Source organism: Tympanuchus pallidicinctus, unplaced genomic scaffold, assembly GCF_026119805.1.
Source record: "Tympanuchus pallidicinctus isolate F22 unplaced genomic scaffold, pur_lepc_1.0 scaffold10, whole genome shotgun sequence".
Classification (NCBI taxonomy): Eukaryota; Metazoa; Chordata; class Aves; order Galliformes; family Phasianidae; genus Tympanuchus; species Tympanuchus pallidicinctus.
The window spans coordinates 4,418,262-4,440,368 of record NW_026294619.1 but is presented as its reverse complement, the minus strand read 5'-3'; the positions used below and the strand labels follow the sequence as shown (position 1 = coordinate 4,440,368).

Below are 22,107 nucleotides of genomic sequence, written 5' to 3'. Positions count from 1 at the left end.
CTGCACTTATCACTCGTTGAACGGTGAGACAACACGCCTCCTCACTATGTAGCCACGTAAACGGGTGGCAAACGGTTTCTCCGCGTTAAACAGCCCTCGGTAGCGCCGGAATAGCCCCCCAACTCGAGTAGGACAGACCCAGCCTAACACACCGCCACAGTCACCGAGCCGCTCCCGCCACCTCGCCCTGCAGACACGAGAACGGGCGGTTTATGGCTTCTGCGCGCTTGAGCGGCCCACGTGACGCGCACGCTCCTCCCCGTGCCGGGCGGGCCGCGGCGCATGGCGCGTCTCTCTGAAGCTTTCTGTAAGGGCGAGGGTGCGGCCGTGGTTGCCTCGGCAACATTCACGTACACCGGCCTTTCTGCCGAGAGCTGGCGGCAGCTGCCGGTCAGGAAACTGCAGAAACCCCGCTGTACTTTGGTTGGTCAAGCAGGATGTGCCGTTGGTGAAGCCGTGCTGGCTCTCCCATATCATTTCCCTGCCTTCTTCGTGCCTTAGCGTAGCTTCCAGGAGGACCTGCTCCGTGATCTTTCCCAGCACAGAGGAATTCAAAATGGGTGTGCTGTTACCTCTTTTTCAGTCGACAGGAACTTTACCTGATTGCCACCACTTTTCAAGTATCATTGAAAGCGGCTTGGTGACTGCATCAGCCAGTTCCTTCAGGACTCTGGGATGCATCTCATCGAGACCCACAGACTTGTGGATGTTCAGGATCATTGCTTACAGTGGGAAGGACGCTGCTTCTCCAGTGCCCTCCTACCAAACCAAATGTTTGCAGGCTGTTACCAGTTAGCAGAGAAGGCAAAAAAAGTTGTTAAGTACCTCAGCCTTTTTCTTGTCTGTTGTTACCAGCCTGCCTGTGTCATTGACCGCGGGTGAAAGCCCTCCTGGATTTCCTTTGTTTGGTTGAGGTATCTGTAGAAGCCTTTCTTGTTCTTCTTGGCATCCTTTGTCAAGTTCAGTCGAAGCTGGGCCTTGACTTTCCTGACCCCATCCCTACACAGCCCAGCAGCTTCCTTATACTCTTCTACAGTACCTATCCCTGTTTCCACTGCCTGTGCATTTTCTTTTTGCTCTTCAGTTTGACCAGCAGATCCCAGCTCAGCCACGCTGGTCTCTTGCTTTCCTTTGCCGACTTCCTACAAGTGGGAATGGAGAGCTTTGTACCTTGAGGAAAGCCTCCTTTCTGATCTTCCAGCTCTGTTCCAGACCTTTGCCCATGAGGACACTTTCCCAGGATGTTCTGATGACTAACTCCCTGAAGAGCTGGAATTTAGCTTTCCTAAAATTTAGCTTGCTAATTTTACTCTTTGCCTGTCTCATATCTCTCTGGAGCGTGAACTCAACCATAGCACGATCACTACAGCCCGGGTAGCCTCCAATCCTGATGTTACCAATCAGTTCCTTTACACTGATGAGCAATGGTGTTTGCATCCCCCCTGGTGAGTTACTCGAGTCAGGAAGCTATCTTCAATGCATACCAGGACCCTCCTGGGTTGCCTACAGCTCACTGTGCTACTTTTCCAGCAGACGTCTGGGTGGTTGAAGTCCCCCAGCAGTATGAGCGCTTGCAATTGCAATGCCTCCTCTACTTGGAGGTAGAAGGCCTCATCAAACAGGCTCTGCCTAATCTGGTGTCCTGTAGTAGACACTGGTCACAAGGCTTCCCTCATTGACCTGGTCTCTAACTGTCACCTAGAGGCTTTCAGCTTGGTCTTGAGTATTCTTCAGGAACAGCTCTTCACACTGTTCCCTTCGTGATGTCGATAGCAACACCCCCTCCCCTCCTTCCTCATCTGTCCTTCCTGAACGGCTTGTAGCCATTCATAGTCACACTCCAGTCATGAGAATAATCCCACCAGGTTTCGGTGATGACAACTATATCATGGTTTTCCAGTAGCACAGTAGCTTCCAGTGCCTCCTGGCTTTTTTTTTCCCCCAAACTGCATGCATTGCTGTAGAGGCACTTCAGCTGGGCAGCTGGTCTCCTCACTTCCTTAACAGATAACTCCTTAATGCCTCTTAGGTATATCACTTGATTTTCCCCATTGCTTTCTCCTATTGCCCCAGGAATCACTGCCTCATCATCATAGGATTTCATGTATGCAGCAGTGTTGCTAGCACCTCTCAATGCAGCATATCCTTCAAGGCCCCTGCCAGCACCTTATGCCTCTAAAATGGCTATGCTGCCCCACACCTCATCATGGGAAAGCTCATTATCTACCCAAGATCTGCCCAGATTTTTTTATATTTTCCTTCCCAGTCCAGAATGGAGCCATATGCAATATGATGTCACATTTAATGTCATTATGTGCTGAAAAACAGCCAGGGAAACCAACCTGTAGGAAAGGCAGATGTTCAGCAGAGCCAGGTGAGCTGGGCTGGGGGCAGATCACAGGACGCTGGCAGGCAGCTGAAGCCTTCAAAGAGATGCAGAATCTTCAGGGAAGGGGGAGTGGGAAATGAAGCAGAGGTAAACAAGATTATTAGCACTTGGCAAGGCCAGCAAAGAGAGTAGCAGGAGCTGTGCATGATATCCAGAGCATTGGTAACACTGAGCTGCAGAAGACTCTGGCATGAGGCCTTTCACATCCTTTGCTTCATGCATATCTTGAGGAGGAACGAGCATCTTGGTCAGGAAATTCAGCCATGGCTGCTATCCTCCTGCTCACCAGGAAGCAAAAGGCCGAGGAGTGATGCTGGTGGTCTTCACACCTGAGGCTCTGTGGTGTTGGCCTCCCCCTAACAGTTAGTTGCACCACAGAGATACATCTAACAAGATGTTAATGCTGTGGAACTCACAGTCTGCCCACCTCCCTCAGCATGTCCTTCATGGGCAGACAGGAATGCTGCTGCCTCTCTGCTGGGGCAAAGCAAGGTGAGCAGCCTACCTACATCATGGCCCCTCGGCAGAGGCACAGGGTGGCAAAGAGACACACAGTCCCATAGCCAGCATGCTTCTGCCCAGTGAAAAGTAGTCCTTATTGTGCTGTTGGATTAGCATTGCTCACAGCTGCAAGATAAAACTTATTAAAACTGACAAGAGTCCCTAGGGCAGGGAACCGGAAAGGTCTCTCCCACATCACCAAGCATAGAGCCGGCTGGTGCTTGTCTTGCCAAGATGCTTAAATCATTACTCTGAAATTAATTTTTAATTTTGCTCATTTTCTTTTTTTGACTCTAGAGGTTTTCTGTTTCTTTGTTTCACATTTCTAGAGGCATTTTAGGGAAGAGCTGAGAACAGTGTCTAGCAAGATGGGACTTGCTGATGTGCAGTCAGAATCGTGAGGGAGGCTCAGGAGAACTCTTTGCCTGGACCCAGGGGGAGAGCATCCCTACTGGAGAGAGGCATGGCTGATGGGCTGCGGTTCTGGCAGCTGAGACTGAGTGAAACCAAAGTGATGTTTGATGTGAGAAATGTCTTCTTTAACCCAGAGCAGAAGAGGCTAAGGGGAGGCCCCATGGCGACCTACAGCTTCTCACGAGGGGAGCAGAGGAGCAGCACTGAGATCTGCTCTCTGTGACAGCGACAGGGCCCGAGGGAACAGCATGGAGCTGTGCCAGGGAAAGGGCAGCTGGGGTTAAGGGACAGGTTCTGCACCAGAGGGTGGTGGGCATGGAACAGCTTGCCCAGGGCAGTGGGCGCCATGGAGTTCAAGGAGTCAACTTGAACACTGTGCACATACATAGGGTTTGGATTTTGGGTGTTGCTATGTGGGGCCAGGAGTTGGACTCAGTGATCCTTGTGCGTCCCTTCTAACACAGCTTGTTCTGTGATTCTATGATTCTAACTCCTATTCATTGTCATAGGAGCTGGCTTTGAAGAAATTGTCGTTGTTAGAAGTTCACTTCAGTTGTTCACTAGATGGCTAATTCAGATCTGGGATACTTGTATTGGTCTGAAGCAGAACTGGCATTCCTGCTCTCTCCCTGGGAGATGTGACACCACACAGGTCAGGAGTATTTGCAGGCTGCTAGAGCTTGTCATCATATCATGAGCAGACCTTCACACAGGTTCTCTGACTGTCCACAGTTCCTGCTCTTAGTTTTCTGTGTATCACTAGTATTAGTAGCCTGCAGCCCACTGGTCCTTCCTCCAAATGCTGGCAGTGATTGACTGGGTTTTTCAAAAGCTGTCAGATAAGTAGCAGGTCTGAAGCAGAGCTTTGGTTTGCACTGAGCTTAAACAAAGCTCTATCTTATGTAAGGCTGCCCTGCCAGCGTAGCTACTGGCCTGAGTGGTTGTGCTGACCCCAGCTGTCAGCAGAGGACCAACTGGAAAATAGGAGTGCAGCTGCCACCTGGCTTCCCTTCACAGGCTGAAATACAGCAGTCTCCAGGTGTTCTTCACCCAAGCAGGAGTTGCTTGTGCTTCGACCCATAGCAAGGTGCAGCTGAATAGCTGGCCTGCCTGTCCCTTAAGGAGTCTAGGGAGCATTCATTGTGGGGAAGAGAGATTTTCTGCAAGGCTTTGCAGGGTTTTGTCCTAACTGTAGCCTGAACAATGGTTTATTTTCAAATATGACTGTATCTGAGACTGTTTAGATGACATGTCCCACAGCTGGAGCATAGTAGCTGAGCATGAGCACTGGCATAGCATGATGGCTGACACACAGCAGCCTGAGGAGAAGTCACAGACTGAGAGGAATCATGGAAGACAGGTTCTACCTGAACAAGGCATGGCAGTATGTGGGCTGCAGGGGCTTAATCACAGCCTTTTGTGGGTTGGGACTAATGTCTGCCAGGAGAAATGGTGGAGAAAGGGGTAAATGGTATTTTTCCATCAATTTTTTCATGTGCCACTGCTCCAAGTTATGTCTAGACAGGCAGTGCTTGGATGTCTTCCTCTTGCCTTACTGGGCAAACTGCTGTTATTCCCCATGGGTTTGGGTTTTGCCAGCTCCCTTCTGTCTCCAGAGGCTCTTAACTCTCCTTAAAACCATCACAGAGATGCTTTCTGGCTCTTCTGCTTGCTGGCTTGATCACAAATGGTGTCTAGCACAGGAGACCTTTAGTATCCAATCCCTGCTACCATGTGGAGCACAGTGAGGGTGGGCACAGACTGCACAGTACCTGGCTGTGCCACGTATCTGTTGTGCCATGGCAGCAGTGCAGGCTTCCCAGTTCTGTGGATTATGTGCAGCCTGTGGCAGGCTACAAGCTCCCTCTCTACCTCCGTGGGAGAGGAGCTTCTGCATCTTCCAAGGGCTGATGCTGGAGTAGTGAGGAGTCCAACACACAGTGAGGAGTCACAGCACTTTCACTTGCTTCTACTCCTTGGGCTTTCCTGCAAGGCTGCTTGTGTTCTTATTGCCGTGGTAAGACTGAGGCACAGAACTCAAGCAGTATTTGAGGGAGGGAAAAAGTCACTGTTTTATTTTGCAGCTGAATTTTTGTGATTGTGGGTGTATTTTGTGATGGGTTTTGCTTAAGGAAAAGGTTCAGATTCAAGTAAGATTGGACTGAACGTAACAACTGAGAAATGCTAGGCCAGTGTCCAAAATGGACTCAGTCACCCTTTAAAAGATCTGTTTCCTGTTTTCCACTTTTCTGTCAACTCTGTGTAAAGAAACCAAAGCTGGTCTCTGGTGGTCTGTGTTGACAGCATCTTAATGAGAATTACTGGAGCAACAATCTTTCCACAGGTTGATTCGCTGGATTTATCCCCAGCATATCCTGAGTGCCTCCTATGCACTCCAGCACCTCTAAGCAGATGGAATAACACCACCACATGCCTGTTCAGCACAGCTAAGAAATGAATTTACCACATTTTCAGAATTTGTCTGCGGGAGGTGTTTACAACAGGCATTGATTTCTTTCCCAGTTTCACTAGTGCTTCACTGTCTGAGGCCTGGAGAAACACTTCCCTGCTTTGTTCTGTATTAGTAAAAGGCAAGCACTAATAGTGACCTTGTGTGGATGCCTGGGAGGATGATTGCTTCACAGAGGGAAAGTGCTGAGAGGGCTACCAGTGAGAAAAGGCTTATGGCAAATGTGGCAAACAGGTCCCACAAAAGCACCAAAGCATCCAATTTGATATGTGTTTTATTGGATTACTGCAGTTACAATACAGGATGAGGAGCATCTCTCCACGCAAACTATACATGCTGTCCACTAGTGTCCCACCCCAAAACCCATCAAACAAGAGAAGGACAATGCTTTGGCTTTAGTATTAGGAAAGAGAGAAAGCACTGCTTGGATGGAGGAGCCAAGGTGTAGAAGGCATAGACAACTTGTAGTTATGCCCAAAGCTGTCAAACAAGCGTGGCTAACAGCACTGCTAAGCCGAGGCTTGGGAGAAAGAGCTGGGGCCCCCCTGGTGAGTCTCTCTGGATCCTGTACAGTGAGAGGGGAAAATGGGAGAAACATCAGGACTGTCCCAGGGTGGGTTTTTCTGAACAGGGAGAAGAGCATTAGACTGCTCTGGCATGAGACCAGCTGATGTGGCCTAGCAGGACTCATCTGGTGTTCTGACCTAGGAACTACTGGGAGATGGATTTGTGGAATATCACAGGGAAAGGAGACCATGGAAGTACTGCTCCAGAACAGCTGTGGGAAACTGGGCCAGCCTGCATGCTGACATCTGGGTTGACAAGGGGACTGATGAGCTGGCCTGAGGTGCTAGTTATTTCTTACCAGAGGGATGTTATCAAAACCATCTCCCTAGGGCTGTGCTGTGAGAACAGGTATTCCAGCAGTCAGGACGAATCCTTATTCTGGTCGTGCTTTGGATGAGGTTCAGTGCATTCCCGAACAACCAGAAATGCTGGACCTTCCATCAGCAGCAGAGGATCTTGAGGAAGGCTCTGCGGAAGTCAGTGTTGAAGGTGGTGTAGATGATGGGATTGAGGGCGCTGTTGACATAACCAAGCCAGGTGCTGGCACTGTATAGCCCTGGGGGCACATGGCAGGCCAGGCAGTGGGTGTTGAGGATGTGAATCAAGAAGAATGGCATCCAGCAGACTATGAATGTCCCTGAGTTTAAAGAAAGAAAACAAACTCTGACTTCAGAGAACATCAACAATTTGGAAAGAGGGCTACACATGTGCCCTTATCCCTGACCCTTTCAGTATTTCCCTGCAGCCCGGTACACCTGTCTGCCTTCAGTAAATGCAGAAGGTGACGTTAATTCCTCATAGAGAGGGACTTTGCAAGAGTTCAGGTTCCTCAGAGTCAGTTATGTGAATGAGTACAGTACTCAGAGAAGTACAATACTTCAGATGTGGCCTGCTGACAGTGACCAAAACTTAGGAGGGAAGACTACTGCCTTAGCTGTTTTAAAGAGTTATGATGAGGGCTGCTTTATTTCCCTGTTAGTACTCAGTTAATGAGGGGAACTGGCTCTCACTCACCCAGAACAATAGCCAGCATCTGTGTAGCCTTCCTCTCCCGAAGCTGGATCAGCCGGGGCTGCTGGTGCGCCAGCTTCAGAGAGCTGACAGTTTTCCCATTACTGAGCCTCTGTACCTCCAGCCCAGGGTTCTTACTCTTTCTCCTCTCTTCCAGCCTGTTGTGTTGTGGAGTCCCAGGTGTCTTGCTGAGAGATCTATCTTGGCAGAAGCTGCGGTACTGCCGGAGGCTGAAGGCAGTCAGCAACTTCCTTTTGGTAGACATCTCGTGGTCTGAGCATTTGAGCTGGAAACAAGGGGAAAATGGGCCCTGGCATCTGTTTGGCAAAGTTTTCCTCTTGATGTGTTCCTGCAAAAGAGGATGCCACAGAGGAGCTTGGAACCATCTCATCTGTTCATTGGGTCAAAGGATGAGGAGAGGAGTTGTAGGAGTTATCCTTAGCCTGTATCATTTATTGGGTGCTAAGACTAACCTCTGGGGATGGCACAAAATCTGGTGATTGGAACTGGCCTTAACTTATCTGAAGGATGAACCATAGTGTGGCAGCTCTCTGCCTCTATCCCTCCAAGGAGAAGCATGAGAACAAGAAGAGTTGAACCACCTGCTCTGCTAACATCTCAGTTCTTGTGCTGTATTGGCCCTGATACCTTAAACATCCTGACCCTTTCCTAATGTACTTCACTCTGAGAAAATGGTTAAAACAAATGGGCTTGCATGGCTTGCGTGACCAGGTGATCCCTTTCAAATTACTGTGTTGGTTCCCTTGAGCATTTTGAACTTTTAAGTGTGATGAATAAAGATTTTTTATTAATGATCTAGGTCATTAAAGTCTGTGAAGCCTCAAGAATGAAATTTCAAAGAGTAAAAATCAATAAATGAATAAATCAGTTTCGTTGGCAGAGAAAGGACAGCTCAGAAGGAAGAGGGGGGTGGAGGCTGTGCTCTTTTCCAGTTGCCTGGATCCAGAGGCAGAGATATACTTGAGATATCTTGTTTCTAGAGTGCTAAAAAAGGACTTAACCAAAGCTTCTACAATTCAAATACCACGGTGTATTAATGAAGGATGGGATGAAAAGATGTCATATCCCTTTGTGCTTTCGATTCTGTGCTTTGACCCTCTGAAGAGATGATAAATGCCCTGTCCTTTTTGACAGTTCCTACTGTGTTCATGTGGATCTTACTTTGTGTGTAAAACATGGTTTGGTGCTGGCGTTGTAGCTGCACTGCCGAGTGAGGGTTCTCTTCTTTTGCCTTTGTCTTAGCACGAGGTAAATCCGGACATAGAGCAGAAGGGTCACCATGAAGGGGAGGTAGAAGGATACCAAAGAGGAGTAGATTATGAAAACAGGATTGGATATTGAACAGACACTGGGATCCCCTGGGGAGGAGAAAAAAGAGAGAGGAATGGCTGAGCTGCTTCAGTTTATTGGAAGGAGGCTCTGGTGTATTGGCAAAGCAGGTAATATGCTGGCTGAGGGACAAGGGCAGTCTAAGGAGTGCAAGCATCTCCAGTCTCCTTTATCACAAATTATACTGAGGCCTACCCAGTCACCGAAAGGGTGATTAAAACCAGCTCTCCCTCAGACCATCTAGCATCTGCTTGTTCTTCTGGCCAACAGCTGTGCCCGCTTCTCTCACTTCAATTTCCATTCTTCCTCAGATCCTTTCTCCTTTGTCCTTTCTGCCATTCCTGACATCTCCTGAGATGCTCTTTCCAGTTCCCTAAAATTTCCTATAGCTTCAAAAACCTGCAAGTGCCATGCTAAATGACCTGGCCATATAAAAGGCAGCTCCACTGCCAGCCCCACCCTGTGTGCTATTGTTCAGGATATCACTTACCTGTAGTATTGAAGCCAAAGAGGAGAGGGCATGACACTGCGAATGCCAGCATCCAGACTACCACGATCATGAGAGAGACCCTCCTGCAGGAGCTCTGCCCAGTGTTGTACTGGTACTGCACTGGTTTCACCACTGCAGTGTATCTGTGAACCAAACCAGCTCCAAAAAAAGGAGAGGTAAGAATGGCGGGAGGAAAAGCATCAGTTTTAAAAGGAGGAAGGAAAGCAACATAGGGAATGTGATGGTAGAAGTGATGAAGAGATGGAAGAGGAAAGAAGAACAGATGATGGATCAGCAGTTTGCAGAAATGATAAGCAGGGTATTGTGGGGAGGAACAAAGGAAAACAGAGTTAGTTGGCAGCACTGGGGAGAAATACGCGCAGAACTGCTGGCATGAAGCTACAAGATTTGTGGTATCAGAGGGACCCCTCAGCCCCCCAGGGTTACATGTGCACTGCCGGGAAGGAACACTCTCTGGAGCAACTGTGGACCATTCTGCTGTGCCTCAGCTGCCCTCCCATGTGATGGCCATAGCCAGATGATTGCACACCAGTGTGTATTCAGAAACATTTGGGTACCAGGGTGCTCTAGAAAACAGCTCCACAAGCCTGGGATTTAGAAAGCTCAGGGGTCTTGGCTTGAGGAGCACCCAGTGACAGAACTGAACTGAAGCAGGAAAAGATGCTCCTATGGAGAAACATTGGTCCATCCCATTGCTGAGAGCTGCCTCTTCAGTTTAGCTTTGAACCAGAAATTACAAAGGTGCAGTATGTTATGCTTCTTCCTTTCCCTCCTGATCCCTGTAAAGAGGAAGTTTAGGGCCTAACTGGACCACATGTGCCAAGGTCTTGGCTCCCAGCTCTCACTGCTGCCTAGAAAAAGCTAAATTTTAAGACAGAAAAACAGGACAGGACTGAAGATTATGCAGCAATAATCTTCTCCCCTCCGTACGCATATGGCAGGACTTCCTTTAGTAAATCTTCCGGGGGGAATATCTCTACTCAGTGGGAACCAGATGATTGTTCTGGTTTCTACCTTCAGAAAGAATGAGGATGTAGCTATCAACACATAATGCTTTATTATTTATAATGCTTGTGTATCTGCACCTTTTCTTAAGTGTAGACATCTTCTAGCACATAGTGGGCTAAGCCATTTCATAGCTGTAGAGACAGTGACAGACTTGATGGAAAGCTTATGTTCCTGAGGATGCTGATGCTGCCTGTGCAGATCCCTCATCCACATCCTTTACATGGTTATCTGGGGCCTACACCTCTCCAGGCTATTCTCCTGTATGTACCCGGTACTCACCTGTCAATGCTGATGGCACAGAGGTTTAAAATGCTGGCTGTGCACATCATGACATCCATGGTGACAAAGACATCGCAACACATGCGGCTGAAAGTCCAGACTCCCCCAGTCACCTGCATCAGGAATCACAAAGCTGTCAGCCCTGTTCTTCATCAAGTTCTAAAAAGTTATGAATAAGAGGGTGCTCTCCTCCAAGCACCTCAACATCAAGATGAATTTGTATTCACTGTGATGCTCAGGGTGAAACTGGTGCATCTATGTTATGTTCTGGATAACGTGATAAGTCACAGAAAATCCAGGAGCTGAATTTAACTGCTTTACTTACTCTTACAGAAGGAGGCAGTGTGCAGAAATAGATAGCAGCTGTCCATTTTCTTATGGCTTAGTATGATAAATTGATTTAACTATGGTATCACTGTATACCTTCTTTGGTTAAGAATTATCCAAGGAAATCTAAGGACTAAAAGTGTTCCTCAACTTAGCTGTTGGAGTTCTGATGGAGTTCTTTTGTAGCCACTGAAAAATGCTGAAAATCTTATCCATTTATGCATGAAGCAGAGACCAGAGAACCTCATCTGGATTCTTATCTCAGTTATAGATTTTGATTATTAGATCTGAATGAGAATAAAAAACTATTCAGATAAAGGGTTTTTTTGGGTCACTACCTTGTCTAGTTCTTGTTCTGATTGCTTTGAATTTTTAATCAGGAAAGCTTAGCTGCGGCCAGTCTTTGTGATGGAGAAATAAATATTTGGCCCAGGTATTGAGATCTTTGCAATTGATGTTTTCATCTGGCAACAGCATGCTCCAAACACTGTGTGGCACTGCTGTGCATTGGTCAGCTCTCCTCGAGGCTGCAATGCTGGCCTGGCTCAAAGGGAGGTGGTCAAGAAGCACCTGCTCCTTGCAGGAGATGAACAAGGAAGCATCTTGCTCTAAAACAGATAAGCCTAATGAATGAATACAGCTAAGATCTGAAGTAGTGCATGTAGTTTTGGTGCCCAGAATAGGAAAGATACTGATGAACTGGACTAAGGCCAGCAGTGGGCCACTGAGATGGTCCTGAGGGGCTGAAGGACTTGTGAGAAGCTGAGGGAACAGGCCTTGATCAGCCTGGAGGAGAAGTGACTTTGTGGGGACCTAGCAACAGCCCCTCAGTATCTAATGGGAGGTATTAACAGAGTTGGAGCCAGATTACTGAAAAGCTAGGCTTTTCTCAGCAGTGTGTGGTAGGAAAAAAAGAGACAACAGGCATTCACCGAATGAAGAGAGGTTCAAAGTGGTAATGAAGCAGTGGAGCAGGTTTCCTGGAGAGGCTGTGCAGGCTCCATCCTTTGAGGTTTTCAAGAACCAATTGGATAGAGCCCCAAGCAGCCTGTTCTGACCTCATGGTTGACCCTACCTCAGGTTGGAGTGGGACCAGAGGCCCCCAGAATTGTCCTGTGATCTTGTGAATATGTGCCAGCAACCTACCTGTCAGGTCCCTGGGGCCATGCAGCATAGAAAAAAGCTGATGAGGCATGAAAGGTGTAAGAGCTTCTTATAAATGACTTTTCTTAGAATGGGTGTGTGCTCCTCCTTCAGCTCCTGCTCCCCCATCTACATCACTGATCTTAGCTTAAGTCATTTATTGTATCTATAATAACATAATATATATAATATATTGTATCACTATCTCTCTTGGGAGATTTATATCAGATGAAATGGGGAGAGGGTGATGAGATGCTGGAATGGGTTGCTCAGAGAGGTTGTGGATGTCTGATCCCTGCAGGTGTTCAAGGCCAGGTTGGATGGGGCCCTGGGTAGCCTGATCTGGTTGGTGGCAGTCCTGCCTGTGGCAGGGAGTTGGATCTGGATGATCTTTAAGGTCCTTTTCCAACCTAAGCCATTCTATGATGTCTATTATGTCTTTGATGATGTCTAAGACAAGAGCTAGACACCTGAAAATTCTCATACCAGGACAGGCTGGAGATGGTGCCACATGGGATGCCTTTTTCTTGTAGGTCAATGGGTCAACACTGGCAAGCATTGGTACCTGAGAGGGGTGCAGCTCACTGCAGAAAGAAACAACACTAATGCACTCTGTGTGGATTTTTTTTTTTCGAGGTTGTTCAAGAAATCATCCTGAGAAACTGTCATGTTTTTGGCTGTCATGTTTTGGTTCCTGTGCCACCACTCCTGCACACGAGCACAGAAACTTGCTGAGGTGAGCTTTGCCTTCAGGGTGTTCTCTGCTGGGCCCAGCTGCTGTATGTCAGAAGTCAGGCACTGAACCAACTGCCAGAGGAACATTAGATCCCCTAGCACTGAATGGGTGCATGGGAGAGAAAAGGAAATCAGCCTACAAAATGCAGACAAGAACTGTGCTTTCATCTTCAGTTTTCTTATAAATTTTCTAGTGCTTCTGGGGCGCCTTTGTTTCCTTTTCAAAAAACAGCAAGCAAAAAGAAAAAACAAAACCTACCTTGGAGATTTTCTGCACAATTGGAAAGCTACTAAATGTACAAACTGAAGGCTGCCCCTCAGACACTTGATCAGATAGGTTCCTTTTTTATAGGAAATCCTACATCATTTGTTCATTAGCTGCAAATTTTGAGACCTGCTTGCCCACTTCAAAAGGGTGCTTCTGTAGTGTGAGGCAAAATACAGTGCAGTGTGAGTGTTTGTGTGTGTGTGTGTGAGAGAGAGAGATCTGTGAAGTCTGAAGAATATCTCACCAGGAATTGCTGGCAGGTGTTTGAATGAAGCCAGCAGCTGCTATCCTAGCAGATGTGCAAGCACTTAATGGATTGAGTTTCTAAGGTCCTGAGCATATTTGAACACAAAGCCCAGAGAGGAGCTCTGGGAATGTGGACCATTAAAACTGAAGAAGCCGGTGGTGGGAACGGCTGTGAAGTGAACCCTCTCAGGATGATGTATTCAGATCACATCACTTGTATATTAAGCTGCTGCTTGTGTTCAGGGGATGCTTGGCAGATCAAAATGTTGGGCTTAAAACCCATTCTAGCTTCCACCAGTCAGAACTGGAATGAGGGCCAGCCCCACAGGAGTCAGTGAAGAAGCTGATGTTTACATACATGAGAATACAGAATTTATTCCAGAATTGAACAAAGAAGTGTTTTTTTATTATAGGCCTTGTTCATGCTTTCAAATTTTATTCCTGCTCTTTATTTTCTTGTTCCACTCATCTTTGTTACAGAAGCAATAACTTGCCATGGTTTTCATATGCTGGCAGGGCACCTATTCTTTATCCCTCTGGAGTCTTTTATCCAGGAATCTCAAAGCACATTGCAGGTATTAATTGAATGTCACCTCACAACTGCGTGGATGAGGTGGATGGTTAAATAATATTCTCCTCTTACAGATGATGAGAGCAAATCTCATAGAGATGAGCCGATACAATCTCTCATTACCACTCAGTGTGTGTACAGCAGAACTGAGAACAGAGCCCAGGATGAAATCCTGGTTCTGTCAAAGACAGAGCAGCTAATGCTCCCTATGGACCATTCAGGTCAGGCTCTCACCTCGTCCTACACGGTGACCAGCCTGCTTTATCCACAAAACTGCAGCATTAGTATTTATAAATTTAGGAAGTCTTTCAATCTAAAAACCATTTTTGCGCATTCATAAACTTATGCAAATCCATCACTCTCCTGAATCCCTAAAAATAAACAAAGGAATCTGTAAATTGTATTAAAATAATGATGCGTGGATAGGAATAAATTAAGCATGAACACAAAGTTGCGTCAGGTTTGTAAGCAGCTGTGCCTCTAAGCATGATCACTTAAAGAGTTTTGTATTTAGGAGTAAGTTCTTCTTGGGGATGCCATTAGCACCCTGCAGCTGAGAAATCCCACTTACGCTTTTGCATGGCCAGAGAAACTAAAAGCATGCGTTCAGACAGGCCAGCTGACAAGTGGGAAACTGCTGGGGGCAGAGGCTGCTCCACAGATGTGCTCCTGTGCACACACTCTTCACAGCAATAGCAACTGGTAAGTCTTTTCTAATGCAATGCATATTGTGATTTCTTTCGAGACTGGAATTATGTTTGAGGTAATGGAATACTCCTGTATGAGCAGTCTGAAATTAAATTTGATTTTAATAATACTTTTTAGGTGTAATCAAAATGCACAGTTATTTTTTTTAATTGGGTTGTCTTTCTTCTCCTTATTTCTTGCTTTTTATTGTTCTTTCCTTCTTTATTGCTTCCATCTCTCCAACACCCCTTCCTACCTTATGAGGTAACACCACAGAAGGGCACACATCCTGCAGAGCAGCTCCAGGACTGTTCCACACAGATTAGTCTAAATATCACTATTAAGTCCATTAGGAACGTGATCACACAAGCAGGATTATGATGCTTTGTTCTTTCATTCCACTGTGATGCTATACATAAATAATTAACCATCAATACCCTTACTAATTAATGATGCATGTACACAGAACAGACCCTTAATTTCTCTAAATTGTGGTCTTGCTGATACTGCAACAGATACAGTTTGGGAGAGGCTTGGTTTAACATAAGGGAAATGCCTGCACTCAGTGCCAAACTTTAGAGATCTGCTGGCTATTCAAAGTGCCCTGTTGACAGACAAGGGCTGCAGACCACTGCCATTCCACTGCTGCTTGATCAGATATCCTTGCACATGCACAGCTGGTTTGGCATTCGCTGGAGTTGTCCTGTATTGTCCTACTTTCTCTTCATGCACTGTATAGCCCATATACACAAGCTAAAATCCCTCTCTGCTGCTGCTTTGCTTTGTGGGAAGGAGGTCAGCCAAAGGTGGGCAGCCGTCACCAGAATGCTTTACCCACCCTCTGGCCTGATCCCACCTTGCCCCTTAGAGAAGGAGCACAAGACTTTGTAGAGATCATAGCTCAGAGGCTTGTTCTGTCTCTGTTATCATGGGAACAGGGCTGACAGGGCACAGCTGAAAGCCTATGGCTCATAGGCATTCACTCTAATTTTTCTGGATCTACCAATTTACTTGAGTTAGCATGAAAATGCTAAAGAGAACAGATACAAATGCCAGCTGTAGTGTGTTTTCTGTATTTACTGTAGCAAAAATGTTTACTGCTGGAGTGGCTTCAGTAATTTAGAATTTTGCCACTGTGGGGGGGAATTTGGAGTTCATCATTACTACCCTATATCTGACAATGTTCTTCATATTTTCACCGTCATGCTACTACAGATTTACACCAGCCCAATGTGCAAGACTTGGGAAAGTGGGAATAAGACCCTGAGGGCTTGATGAGTCCTTTGAAGTTATTGTGAAAACCCTCACATGACTTAAAGAGATTTTGGAGCATGATCCTTAGCTTCATCTCTTTGTCAGCCTGCTTAGGTAATATTACTTGGAGCTATCATCACAGACATTAAGGTTCTGAAGCTCCACAAAAAATGAGGATTTGACCATTCTTTTGTTTTCTTGCCAGCAGGCAGGGATTGATCTGGACTCTGAGATGAGTTCCTTTAAGAAATTTCCACCCCCTTGCCTCCCCCTGTCGTTCCTAATCCATCATAGTGCCCACTGGCAACCCTCTGGCTGGTAATAGCAGCTTCAAGGACACCCAAATTAAATGTTGTTAGCACACTGAGACCCAAAGCTAACATCACTGGAGGTAGCCCAGATGCCATTCTAACTAAAAGAGCTGTGCCAGAAAGAATTGGGCTCAGGATATGTGTTGGTGGTGTGTACTTATCCAGCTTGACTATGGTCTCCTAGGGCCACCACACACACCACAAGTGCTCCAGAGCTAGCTGGGAGACTGAAATGCAAATGGGCTTTATCTGTCCCAGAGCTTGCCTATCCTGAATGCACACAGTCATGCCAGTTAACTTGTACTCAGTTCAATGCTGCTGCACTTTTTCAAGACATACTCACCTCCAAGTACACCACCCATGGCATCACCAAAGTAGCCACCAGCAAGTCCGCCACTGCCAGGCTTACCACAAGGTAGTTTGTGGTGGTTTGCAAGGTGCGCTCCCTCAGCACAGCTAAGCAGACCAGCACATTCCCAAAGATGATAGCCAAAATCAGGATGCAGTAACAGAGGGCATAGTAGGCGTGTGAGCGTGGCAGGTCAGGTTCTGTTGTGTTACCTGCTCCACAGGGAACAGAGCTGGTGGTGTTAAGATGGATGCTGGCTCTTGTGAAGAGTGCCATGGGGATGCTGCTGCACAGAGAAAAAGATGAGCAAAAACTGAGCCATACGATAATTCTGGAGAATGATACGTTTTGGTAGATGGTATTTATCAGTCATATTTCATTTGTGATGCTACTTAAAGTCAAATTTAGAGGTCTTTATTCTGCTCAAATAAAGGCAGAGCTTTATTTTACAGTCTAGTTTGGCCTGGTTTATTTTTCATTGAATCTAAGCCAAAAGAAGAATGCAGTATTTCATTTCCTATCATACAACCATAGAATTATAGACTATCCCGAGTTGGAAGGGCCCCAAAGGGATCATGGAGTGCAACCCCCTGCTCCATAGCACCACCCCAAATCCAAACCCTATGTCTGAGGGTGCTGTCCAAATGCTCCTTGAACTCTGTCAGTTTGGGGCCTTGCCCACTGCCCTGGGCAGGCTGTTCCATGCCCACCGCCCTCTGGTGCAGGCTCTGTCCCTAATCCCCAGCTGCCCCTCCTCTGACACAGCTCCATGTTGTTCCTATCGCTGTCACACAGCTGAGCACACCACAGGACATCAGCTGCTCTCTATACATCTTGCCCTCCAAACCCTTCCCCATCTTCACAGCCCTCCTTTGGATGCTCTCTAATAGCTTATCTGTCTCATTCTGTGGCACCCACAGCTGCACCCAGTGCAGGAGGTGAGGCCGCTTAGCACAGTGCAGAGTGGGACAACCCCCTCCCCCTGCCCAGCTGGCAGTGCTGGGCCTGCTGCAACCCAGGGTACGGCTGGCCCTTTGGGCTGCCAGGGCACTCCGCTGACTCACATTCAACTTTCAGCTTTTCATATTCAACTGTGTTCATCCAAACAGTTCATCTTACCAACCAATACAGCTGAGGAAAACGGCAGTAGTTTCAACTTGCACCAAAGTCACACCACACTACCACTTAGGCCAGATGGGCATAAGCGCAGTCTAAAACAAAGCAGTCCATTGCACTTAGAAGACCCAACGCATTCACCCAAATGAGAGCTTGGAGCTCCTATCTTTTCCCTGGGAAGCACTCTCCTTCTTCCCTCATTACAAAACTCTTTAGTATCTTCATGCAGTTGAGATCTCAGCAGCCTGGCAAAGATTGCACCTGCACTGCTCAAGAAGGCTCTTGAACCCTCGCAGCCTCACAGTGAGCACCACAGGCTGAATTACTCCTCTCCTACAATGTGTTCTCATCCCAGGCCTTCTGTTCAAATGATGCTCAGCTTCAACCCTGCTCAGCATGCCAAATTTTTCAGTGCAGCCCCCATCTCATCCATATTGTGCTCTATGTATTCCATGCCTGGCTGGAAGATACACTTCCTGTGCTGAAGAGCAAATCAACTTGCCATTTGGGATGGAATAATGGAATGATGCATGAAGCAAGGTCTGCATTTTTTTTTCTTACAATGGGCTTGTGATTGTGCTCAGGAACCTGCCCTTTTTTGATTCGGGAGGCTGATTTTCTCCTGATTTAGGATGCTAATTTTTTCAAGGTATATGAAGGCTGCTGTCCCAGGGTTGTCCTACGGCATTCAATCCCTTTTATCTGATTTTTTAAATTATTTTATTTTTTTTTTACTAGTGCTCTTATTGCTAAACTCACTATCAGCATGAGAGGTACGAAAGGCAAGGACAGAACATTGCAATGCCAGCACTATAAATAATATTCCTTGCTCCACTTTACCACTGAAGAGAATATCCACAACGTATGCACTTGTAGCTGTGTAATAGGTGATAATTGCTCAATCCCTTTCATAGAAGCATCCTTCAAACTAAGCTACCCATGCCAGCCTGACGTTGTGAGAGGATGAGGGCTGAAGGAGATGGCAGCTGATCTTCCCGTTCCACCAACACAGACATCCTTCAGGACAGGGTGAACCCATCTCCTACCATGAGCGTTTCAGCTGCAAGTGCTTGTACTTGCCTCCCCTCTGTGTCTTTCTTCTGCCTGACTCAACCAAGAAGTTAAGACCCCCGCTGGATGTGAAGTATTCATTTCTAGTGGAGCCAGCATTGCTGCTGAGCCCAGGAAAGCGTTCCACAGAGCAGTCCCACTGAAGCCACCCAAGTCGGGGCTCGCTGTACACCGACACGGCTCCACTATCTAGGGCCACGAAAGGCGAGGTCCGTAGCACTGAAAGCAGCTGCCCAGCCCGTAAACAAAACCACCCGAGAAAACGAACGAAAGGCACAAGGCTTTCGTGCTACGCGGTTTGATAAAGGGTCCCTCCCGTACCTCATCGCAACCCAAAGCGCTATCATATCCCCGCATATCCCCAGCGGGGAGAGCCCCGCTGCCCCCATCCCCGCCGTTCTCCCTTCCTCCCACCTCTTATCGGGGTACGGGGGGTGAGGGCGACTAGGGGGGCCCGGGGAGGGGAAGGGGCCGGCGGCGAGTGAGACTTACCCCTGCCCACTGAGCCCCGCCGTCGCGGCCGAGCGGGGCTCGGGATCGGTGCCGCCTCCTCCCCGCCCCGGCCCGGCCCAGGGGGCGGGCGGGGACCCGCGGTGGCGGGGGGGGGGGGGCCGGGAGAGGCGGCGGTCCTTGGGGGCCGAAACCCTTCTGGGGGTTCGGTGAGTGGGAACGTGGGGTGGTGGGATGGCAGCTGGGGCGTGGAACTGAAAAATCGTTAGTTAGGAGATTAAACTAACTAGAGAGGGATTTTACAAAGGAGACAGTTACAGAAATCTGCCTTAAACGTGGGATGGAAGATGGCAAGCGGAGGGAAAGCTGAATGGCAGCGTGGTGTTGGAGAAGTATCCTGAGTGCCTCAGAGATGCTTCCCGAGGTGTGAGATGAGGTCTGTATGGCTCTGCAGGGCAGTGTCTGGGTTGGCCCTGAAGTTCCAAGTGGACCCAGTGGGAGTGGGCAGCACCCATGACCTGCTGCAGCACAGCACAACAGGGCTCACTGTCATGGGGAACAGGCTTCATGCATCTGTGGCCATGGGCTGACTTGTGGGTAAGGAGAGGAAGCACTGCAGAAAGCAGCATTTTAAAGAAATGAGTAACCTTGATGAATATGCCTTGTGACCATTGCTGCCTGGATAGTAGATAGCCAGGATAATCTCTTTGTAGGTAAGGGCGATAGGAAAGACAAGACATGGAGAGCATACATGGCTACTAGAAGTGGGTATTTTGAGAATAACAGAATCAGAGAATCATGGTTGGAAATGACTGTGAAGATCATCTAGTCCAACCATGTCTCTTCATCCTGGTTGGGCAGTCTAAGACTTCCACCAGGATGTCAGCCTTGTTGGCCTTTCCCCTGTTCCTTACCCATAAGAACTTGATATCATCATTCCTAGTATTGAGTTCTACAACCTCAAAACACTCCCTAATATAGAGAGGGCCACCCCACTGCCTCTCCTTCCTTGCCTGTCCTTCCTAAAAAGCTTATCCATTGCAGCACTCCAGTGATGACTAAGTCATAGATTTGCTCCCACAGAATGTCTTCTAGCTCCTCCTGTTTGTTGCCCCTTCTGTGTGCATTGGTGGAGATGTATTTCAGGTGGCCTATTTGTCTCACCCCTAACCCTGGCATGCTGCTCCTAAGTTCATCTTTAGCAAGTTTCATTTTGTCCCCTTCTCCATTCAAACCTGGTTTTAGTCGCTCTCAATAAGCCCCACAGACTCCTGGGTGAGAATTCTTTCCCCCATTCAGACATTTTTCACCAGCAAGCCTGGTGCTGAATAAACTGCCCCATGATTTAATAAACAAACAAACAAACAAACAAACAAACAAATATTCCTTTGATGGCACCAGCCTCTTAGCCATGTGTTTGTGAGATGGGCTTTCCTGCTCCTCCTGAATCCTCTCAGTAATTTTCCCTACTACTGAAGGGATCAAGAAAAACATCACATGAGCTCCCCCTCCTTCAACTAACTGCTCCAATGCCCAAACACCAGCTTTAGCCTGTCTGGGAGAACTGGAAGTGTGAAATGCCCCACAGGTCTCAGTGCTGCCATCACCAAACCTGTAAGCTTACACCCAGCCATGCCCCAGGGCAAGCTGACAAATAGTGCTGGGAGACCCCAATAAGCCTGCTCAGTCTCTACAGGTAACGTGTTCACGGGTATCCTTGGTGAAGGGTTTCACTGTCAGACTGTAAAATGGACAAGCTATGAAGGAGACTACATCCTGATTGAGGGCTCTGGAATGGTGTGGCATGGACTGCGCTGAGCACTCTTTTATGTGTCCAGTTAACTTCAGCTGTCATCCATCCTCTACTGCCCACTGTCATGGAGATGTGCAAGCAAATTGTGCATGGAGTAGTTAAGGGGAAGTCCTCTTGTCCCCATAGCAGACTCATTATAGCTATGAGCTTGGTACAGTCCCAGGCTGTGCTTAAAACTGGAGTGAGAAGGGCATGCCGTGATGCTTCCTCTGTCGAGTGACGGCTGTGGGAGTGGCAGGCTGGGTGCAAATATCTGGAGAATGCAGCTCTGTGCAATGGGGAAGAAGCTGCCAACTGCTGGATGCAACATTGCCTAACTTTAGCATTTTTAAATACAGTTTATTTGTATGTGGTTCCTTAAGGAGTGTGGCCAGTAAGGTGTTTGTGTCAGCTCTAGGACACTGGTCTCCCAAGGTGCTACTGCAATTTGCTTAATTCATGTTGTCTGTTCAGTGTATAATGGATAACCAAGAATCAATAAAGAGATGTGTCCTCACACCTGTTGCCCTCCTCTGAGGCAGGGATGTTTCTTGTTTTTCTACAGCAGAAACACTGCTCTTCACTCATAGGCATTTCTGCTCTCACCTAGATCCCCACCTTGCAGAGTCTCAGAATTGAACCCTTCCCCAGCACGTTTGCTCCTATGTTAGTAGATCTCTCCCAGCAGCCTCCTCACCTCTTAGTCCCTGCTGTGCCTCACCACAGCCTTGTAACCACCTCTGTTCCTTCCTATCTCTGTTCTTAATATTATACCGTCTTGAGAAAAATATAAAACCAACCTTGTTGCTGCTCTATGTAAGCTCTTTTGCATACTCCACACCAGTGTGGTTCTGTTCATGCCCGTGGTTTCCCTGAGCCTAAGCACTGTCTGGGGTACAAACCCAATGACTACCTTGTGTCTGCTCTGTGGCAGTGGTCTAGTGGAGCAAGATAACGATACATGTGATTATTTAATTTATATAAGATTGTACTACACACAGAGGCAAGACTGAATTAAATCATGCTGTGAATATAAATTGCAATAGTTGGTGGGAGTGTTTTAATTTTACACATTCATTAATACAGTGCTCAGTGCCGGCACGTCCCACCCACAGCCCGGCACAGCTCTCCCTGCAGCCGTTCCCTGCCCCACACCACGATGGCGGTGTCTCTTCCCGCCATGCGGCCCGGCCCCTCAGCACCAACGGGACATCGGTGCGCTGTGACCCCATCCGGGCCGGGACCGGGACACGGGGCGCAGTGCGGTGCCAGCTCAAGTGGTGGCCA

General features: G+C 47.6%; 1 protein-coding gene across 1 annotated transcript; it reads right to left on the bottom strand.

The window, feature by feature from the left end:
• Positions 1 to 6,030: 6,030 nt before the first annotated feature.
• Positions 6,031 to 19,172, bottom strand: DRD3 (dopamine receptor D3). The gene is made up of 7 exons (XM_052704775.1): positions 19,071 to 19,172; positions 16,386 to 16,677; positions 10,501 to 10,613; positions 9,193 to 9,335; positions 8,535 to 8,731; positions 7,356 to 7,701; positions 6,031 to 6,978 (listed from the first exon to the last, which is right to left on the bottom strand). The coding sequence occupies exons 2-7, from the start codon at positions 16,665 to 16,667 to the stop codon at positions 6,782 to 6,784; spliced, it is 1,278 nt and encodes a 425-aa protein (XP_052560735.1). The 5' UTR covers positions 16,668 to 16,677; positions 19,071 to 19,172; the 3' UTR covers positions 6,031 to 6,781.
• Positions 19,173 to 22,107: the final 2,935 nt, after the last annotated feature.